Source organism: Mus caroli, chromosome 5 (genome assembly GCF_900094665.2).
Source record: "Mus caroli chromosome 5, CAROLI_EIJ_v1.1, whole genome shotgun sequence".
Classification (NCBI taxonomy): domain Eukaryota; kingdom Metazoa; phylum Chordata; class Mammalia; order Rodentia; family Muridae; genus Mus; species Mus caroli.
In genome coordinates, this window is record NC_034574.1 from 67,948,222 (window position 1) to 67,956,585 (window position 8,364).

General features: G+C 39.6%; 1 protein-coding gene across 1 annotated transcript in view; it reads right to left on the reverse strand.

Annotated features, from left to right (window-relative positions):
• Positions 1-8,364, reverse strand: part of Chic2 (cysteine rich hydrophobic domain 2) — a 39,792-nt gene that overhangs the window by 12,750 nt on the left and 18,678 nt on the right. Inside the window, exons 2-3 of the mRNA XM_021163817.2 lie at positions 7,932-7,986; positions 7,639-7,794 (exon numbers count right to left, since the gene is read on the reverse strand). Coding sequence (XP_021019476.1) covers positions 7,639-7,794; positions 7,932-7,986 — 211 coding nt within the window. The remainder of the gene's footprint in view (positions 1-7,638; positions 7,795-7,931; positions 7,987-8,364) is intronic.

Consider the following 8,364-nt stretch of genomic DNA (forward strand, 5'->3'; position numbering starts at 1 on the left):
AGGTTTTCTCTGTGTAGCCCTGGCTGTCCTGGAACTCACTCTGTAAACCAGGCTGGCCTTGAACTCAGAAATCCGCCTGCCTCTGCTTCCCAAGTGTTGGGGCTAAAGGCATGCGCCACCACTACCTGGCAAGGGGAGACTTCTCTTTACAGGACATGATACATAGACATACATCCAGGCAAACTTTACTCATACACATAAAACCTCAGTGAACAAGCTGAACTTAAAATTTACATGGAAAAACTAATCATCAAAAAAAAAATAATAATAATCTTGGAAAAAAAATTCTCGAGGCAGAAATGTAGCACAGTTGGTCCAGCCCTGACTCAGTTGCAAAGCAGAGTCGGCTCCCAGACCCTAATAATAAGCACATGCCTGCAACTGGGAAGGAAATAATGGCAGAAAGATCACAGGGTTTGGATCATCTTCTGCTACACTGTAAGCTAAGACTAGTCTGGGCCACATGAGACACCAACTCTAGGAGGATGGGTGTTGACACACAAATTTGCAAGATTCACACCACTGAACATAATTCTAAAGTAAATAAGCTATAGTAAGTAAGACAGTGTGACAGTGAGGTTAAGAGCAACACCAATGGAACATAATGAAATTCAGTAAGAGATTCATACAATTATGACTTATAAAGCCGAGAGAGTCATATGTCAAAACATGAACTTTGACCGTCTCTTCTTGTCATACCTATATACAAAATATGGGAGAGATCAAAATCTTCACCACTTTGCTTTAGGCGAAAGAGTAGACATGATAGTAAAGGCACTTTTTTTTTCTTTTCGGAAACAAAATTTCACTACAAAGCCCTGGCTGGCCTAGAACTCACAATGTAGACCAGGCTGGCCCTGAACTCACAGAGATGCACGCCTCAGCCTAATATAAACTGGGATTTGTGAGCCTGGCATAAAAGCACAATTTTTTAAGTGATAAACTAGATCACCAAAATCAAACCGTCAGCTCTGCCAAAGACACTGCTAAGAAATAGGAAAGACAGGGTATACGCTAGTATATGCTAGAGCTGACACTCTCTAACGTCAGAATTACATTAACTAGTCTAAAGCCTGCCACAGTGGTGCATGCTTTATACTCCCAACATGTCAAAGACTGAGAGGCAAGATAATACTAAATTCAAGCCTTGTTATAGGTTACATAATGAGACACTGTCCAAATTTAACAAAGAAAACACCATTTTAAAGAGATTCAAGGTTGGAGAGATGGCTCGCAGGTTAAGAGCACTTCCTGTTTTTGCAGAGGACTGGGGTTCAATTTGCAGTGCCCACATGAGGCTCACAACTACCTGTAACCGGTTCCAGAAGATCTGATACCCTCTTCTTGCCTCCATAGACTCACGCATGCATGTGGTACACATAATTCACACAGGTAGACACACAAACAAACAAACAATAAAAGAACCCTTTAAAATATTCTTTTATATTCTTTACCCTGCCCCCTCTTCAGTGCTGGGGTTCAAAGACAGGTCATTCTGAATGCTAAGTAAGCACTCTGTCACTTAAGGAAATAAACTACCTTATACTAACAAATAACTAGTTTTAAACAGGCAAGATGTCTTTTCTTCCATCTTGGAGTCACGAGGTCTGCTGAGAAAAGGACTTGTAAAGGCAAATATGTCTACAAGTCTTTGAGGCCATTTATTTGTTAGCTGTAGTTATGGGGTCTCCAAAATCAAAGGGACCACACAGCTGGTCTAAAATAAAAAGTATTTATGTGAAATCAAATTCTACTTGGGTAAGAAATATAATTTGTTCAAAGTAAACAATAACATAATCCTTCTGGTGACAAACTGAGAAAAACCAGTATAATTTGGGATTACCAGAGCCCAACAGTGGCATAGCTTGTGTCAAATTCCAAAGCAACCTTCCTGCTTTCTGCTAAGGTCATTGGACGAGAATCTGAGTGATGCTACATCCTCAAGGATTTAAACTAATGACAAGTAGATAAATAAAAGTAGGTCAGTGCTCTTACAATAAATAAATAATTGAGAATGCTAAGTGTGCTGGCATCACCTTTAATCCCACATGCTAGCATGGAGTAGCAGGTAGATCTTTCTGAGTCTGAGGCCAGCCCGAGTTGTGAGCTGCTGTGTTAAAATCAGGGGGAAGAGGGCAATTTGTTTCCACTGTTTCATTTCTTACTTTGTTTTGTTTTTGTGGTACTACAGGTTGAAAACCTTGCACATAGTAGCAAGGCACTCTACCACTGAGAAATACCTCACAGCCCTCCCTCCAATACTAAAAAAGAAGATGGACAAGTAGCAAATAAACACACTATCTACCATTACTCAGCAAGAGCGGGGCGACAAGAAGGACCACAGCAGACCATCAGAACACTGCCACTGCTAACCACTACCAAGCCCTGGCCGGACACTGAGCAACTGCGACTCCACACAAGGCTTGTGTGGATGCAAAGCACTCGCCACTCTGGAATAGAGTTTTCTTTTTTACAAGTTTCTCTTCTTAAAATAAAGCACACACTTACTATGTGACCCAGTAGTGTCACTTTTATGTTCACATGAAAATAAAGCAAGTCTTACTCAGAATCACTAAAGCCACACACAATCCAATGTCTTCCAACTGACAATGGTTAGACAAACTGTGAAGGACTCAGCCATACACTGGAGAAGATATAGTAAAAACTTCTTACAATGAAAAAGGAACAAACCACTAATATAGAAAACTAAATAGATACATTTCAAATGTGCTGAGCTAAAACAAAAAAGTCAGGATGGAAAGGCTACATAAACTAAATAATCTCACTGATACAATACTCTAGAAAAGACAAAACTATACGGACGGGACAGACAGATCAGTGACCAACAGTACAAGCAAGGCTTTTTGGGAAAAAAAAAAATGCTATGTACCTTGATTATGAGTAGCTTTGTAAAGTTGCATTCATAAAAATTATAAAGCACTACAATGGAAATTTACTTTTTTTAAATTATAAAAAGTAATTCTCAAACCCTAAGGTAGTATTAAAAGAAAGGCAATCTGGAAGGCTTAAAAATAACTGATAATAGCAGATTGTTAACAGAGTCTGTGGAACATGATCTAGGTGAGAGGTGAACCAAGCTGGAGACAGGGCTTTTTTAAGGGGGAAATGGGAGGAGATTGTTGTTGTTCTATTTGAGACAACATCTCACAGTATAGCCCCAGCTGGTCTCATTCTATGTAGGCCAAGCTGGCTTCAAACTCGGAGATCTAGCTGCCTCTGCCTCCTGAGTGCTGGGATAAAAGTTGTGTATCACCACCACCTGGCATCACGTTTTAAAGGCAAAGCCATTTAATTACTTAGTGATTACAGTGAGGAAGATGATGAGCTTTCAGTTGCATAATAAAGTGTACTTTTAGTCCTGACTTATACTGGAGTCAGAGACCATCCCAGCCATGTAAAAAGATTCTGGGTTACACATGCAGAGACAAGAGGGGTTCACAAGCTAAACACCAAGCCACACTTTAGCCCACTTTTAAGATACTAATGCCAAGTAAGTGTGTAGGTGTGTGTGCGGGTGTGTAAGTATATGTGTATATCTTTGCATGTCATGATGGGGAATCAAACAACAGACCTTGCAATCTTGGGCAAGTGTCTTACCACTGAACTACATCTCTACCCCTTCAAGGTCTCTTAATAAGGAGTGCCTAGATAGAACTGTCAGAGTCCACAAAACCGACAGGAATAAAACTGCATCTTGATATTGATTGATTGATTTATGTATGCATACACTGTCACTTTCTTCAGACACACCAGAAGAGGGCATCAGATCCCATTACAAATGGTTGTGAGCTACCATGTGGTTGCTGGGAATTGAACCCAGGACCTTTGGAAGAGCAGACAATGTCCGTAACAGCTGAGCCATCTCTCCAGCCCTGCATCTTGATTTTTAAGCTCTAGTTGAAATGCAGCTTCTTTAGCTATCAATATGAACACTAACTGGAGTGACCAAACAGGAATGGCGCTTTCATCACTTGTAGAAATCATAGATTCTTTCCATCAGACCAGATCACCATGGATCTGTTATTTTATTTCATATATATTAATAAAGAACAATTTGATAAATTTGTTTTAAAGCATTTTAGAGGTTTCTTGGTTGTTTTGTGGCACTTTGCTTTGTTTTAGAACAAAGTCTATTTTTATCTGGCAGGAAAGTACACACTTAGAGTAAGCATAGAGTAAGCCAAGATGGAGGGACAAGTCCCTCAAAGCTAGATCTATAGTTTGGGTCTACTATTTGTCCTCCTCTTGCCTACGCTGTAGGGTAGTCACTGTCCTGGAATAGGTAGAGGCTTCATAGACATCATCCTTACCCACAATTCATTCTGATACACTAGATGTGTTAGATCTAGGACTTCATATAAAAGTGTAACTACTACAAAGTTGAACTTGCTAGGGGGAAAGAACAATAATTCCTTACTATATTCTTCAGGAAGGGTTTCCACAGAAGCCAAAAGGAACCTGCAGAGACTAGTTGCTGTTCACAGAGGCCTGCCCTTCCTCTACTTTGGTTACTTTGGCTGTCTCTCATATCCCACCTGTAGGCACTCTTATTTCTATTTCCCTAGCACTAGTTTTAACCCTATCATTTCCCCTCCAAACCCCAAGGATCTGAGATCCGACTGACTGGCTGCTTCTGCTCTAAGGGGGTCGTCACTTGGTTGGGTTCTCCCTGAGTCTTGCTTGTTATGAGGAGAAGAGATTGGTAAAAGGGACATCTAGTGTGGATGGGCCTGGAGTATACTGTGGCCTTTGTCTTCTTTTATGACATTCTCCTTTCCTAGTTCTCAGTGAAGCCCTCGCAGCTTGCACATTACCAGAATGTTGTCATTGCAGTCACTCAACAGCATCTTCTCACGTCTTCAAATACTTTCCAGCTCCTTATTTTAGTTGTTTGATATATAATTGGGGTTTTGTAATCTAAAATATTATTTAATGTAGTATTTAGAATATATTAAATGTTATACTAAAATAGTACTTATAGGCTCTAGCATTATTAGACTACCAGAGTGGTCCATGACAAAGAAGGGTTGGAAATCCCTGCTATCTTGTCTCCCATCTTTACAAAGGTGTTCTAGTACTCTCCATACATTCATGACATGGTACAGAGAAGTTATACTCAAGGCAGGAAATGTATAGAGAACTATAAGGTTTCACTTTTGTTTTTTAAATATATAGCATCCACATATTAAAATATCTTGTATTACTCATTTAAAAAGTAAAAGAAGGGAGGAAAGAGGGAGGGAGAAAGGGAGGGAAGGAGGGAGAGAGAGAGAGAGGGAGAGAGGGAGGGAGGGAGCTAGGGAGGGAGGGAGGGAAAGAAAATATCAGACCAGATCTGAAAATCAAGGCCAGATCCAACAGACAAAGCCCACCACCGTAACTACATGAACTGGACAGCCACTCAGACAACAGCAAGGCCTGAAATGAGGAAGGCAGTGAGAGACAGGGCCTAAAGAAAATCAGAAAATACAACTGTGAATCCAAACACTGCCAGACAGGTTTTTTGTGTGGCCTAGAGGCAATCTGGCAAGAATTATGGGGGTAAAAAAGTCTCTAAGAAAGTAGGGCCAGCAAAAAACACTTCCGCCACACAAGCTCAATGACCTGAGATCCACCCAAAACCCACTCAACGGCAGAGGAGAACTGACTGCACAGTGTTGTCCTCTGGCCTTTAAACACTTCCGGCGGTACCTGCACCTCCCATGTTCAACACACAAATAATAAAATAGTTTATGAGAAATGTAAATATTTTAAATATTATAAAAAAATAATACACAATTCTATTATGAAAGCATCATTTCCTTTCTAGCAATAAATCAGCTCAAAATTTTTCAGTAGAATATACCTCTAACTCTATAATAGAAGTCAAGTAAGAAATTAAATGTGGTTTCCTTCATTTCCTCGCCATTATTTAGCACAAAAATTAAATGTCTCCACAGAAAAACATTCAAGCCAAATTGGTTGACACCTGGCCCCCTCCTTTGGTTTTCCAGGCTGGCATTAACTTACTATGTAGCAAATTCACAATCTTCCTGTCTCAGCCTGAGTGTTAGGATTTCATACCTGAGTTACCATACATGGCTGAATATTACATCAATTTCACACGTGTAAGTATAATATTTAAGATAACAAAAACAATGGTGACATGTTAGGCATGGTGGCACATGCCTGGAGCATTTGGGAGGCAGAGGAAGGCAGATCTCTTAGTTCAAGACTAACCTGAAGTGAGTTTCAAGCCAGTCAAATCCAAGGAATAAAACAATGTCTTCAAAAACAAAACAAAAACCACCCAACCAACTTTTGATTTGTATTATTTTGGCATATCTATAACTAACATCTTGGAACTTTTTCATTAAAAGCAATGAAAATTAGGTTTTCCAATGATTTTTCCTAATCAGAGTCAGTGTATATTCATTATAGAGAAACTGTAAAGTACAAAAATAAAATAACCCGTATTATTTTACTGTAAGCATTTTATCTCCTCCATGGGTACTCTCATAGTACTAGTAATAATATTAGTCACTCCTTATTGACAACTTCTGTTATGGGTTGGATTTGAAGGACTCCCTCCAAAAGCTTGTATGTTAGGGGATGGAGAGGTGAGTTGGGAGTACTGGCTGCTCCTGCAGAGAACCAGGGTTCAATTCCCAGGACCACTAGCATCTGTAACTACTTCCAGGGACTCTGACAGGATAGACCACAGAGACTCAGGTACTGAACGTGAGTGCACAGGAGACACTGACGTACACCAATGTCATTTAAAAGTAAGAGGAGAGCTGTGCGATGGCTCAGCTGACAGCAGAGCTGGGGAGACTGTGGACTGGAAGGTGATCTGGATTACAAGGAATACAACCTACTCAACAGACTAAATCACTCATAGATTCCTAACATGAAGGCATATTGGAAAGTGGTTCAAATGTCTAGACATAGGATCTAGAGGAATGGGTAGGAAGGACTCTGTTCTTAGGGGCTACATCTTGTTCCAATCTCCTCCTTCCCTCTCTGATGCCTGATGACTACGAGGCACGCAGCTCTACTCAGCCATCATGATGGTTTTGCATGGTCAGGCACAGAAGTAATAGAGTCAGCGTAACAGTCCATGACTAAAATCTCTAAAGCCATGAGCCAAAGTACACAGTTCTTCCTTTAAACTGTTTCTCTTATACTTAAAACAGCATTGAAGCTGATAGAATTTCTCATAAGCTGTTCAGCTAAGAGCTTTATAAATACTATTTTACTGTATCCTTACAATTCTACTCAAATCACAGATGAATATTATTATTTTATAGCTGTATCAATCAGATTTAAAGAGGTTCAGAAGTATGTCCATGGGCACAGAAATAAACGGTACCATTCTAGTCCATAATTAATGCATACATATAGACATAGGGCTGCACCTTTTGACTATAATTTCCTAATGCACAAAAATTATGACTAGTGTTACACAGCTGTTTATAATATTTGAATATATGATTTAATTAATCTTGCTTTACTATATCAGATTACTTCTATATAGTATTCAGAACAGTGTGGTTCATTAAACAGGAAAAAAAAAGGTAAAAGTTAAGACTTGTTTCACACTTCTAAATGTAAATTAAAAGACATAATTCAACTTACTCTTTTACTGAGGCAAATAACTGGCCACATACTGCACCCTAACGTGCAGCAGCAGCACAGGCAGCCACAAAGCAACCACCGCACGTTAACAGGAAGATTCTTCCTGAGACAGCTGTTAACTCTGTTGATGCTGGCTTTAAATTCTTCAGGAGCTACCTACAGGAAGGGAAGAAACGTAACACTGAGATGCTGAGTGACAGTAAATGGGTCTCAGCACACATGAACTCATTTCTATGAGAAACTAATTTGAGATATATAAACAGTAGATTAATAACAATAAGAGAGACACTCACTTTTCCAGTTAATGAAGAAGGGAATTCTGATTCAAATTTGTTGCTCAGTCCAAATCTGTTTTCAAACAGGAAAAAATATGTTATATATCACTGTGCCAACATCACAGATGCTTAAACTATCTAACTTAAAGGTGGTGGAACATGGAACATGGATCCCTCACAGAGTGTCGAAGACTGAGTGAAGGTCTAAGATACCTTTTCTAAGTTGCTCATTAAGATAATCACAATGCCTCTGGTGGAATCACCATGCCTGACCTAAAGCTGTACTACAGAGCAATGGTGATAAAAACTGCATGGTACTGGTATAACGACAGACAAGTAGACCAATGGAACAGAATTGAAGACCCTGAGATTAACCCACATACCTATGGTCACTTGATCTTTGACAAGGGAGCAAAAACCATCCAGTGGAAAAAAGACAGCATTTTCAACA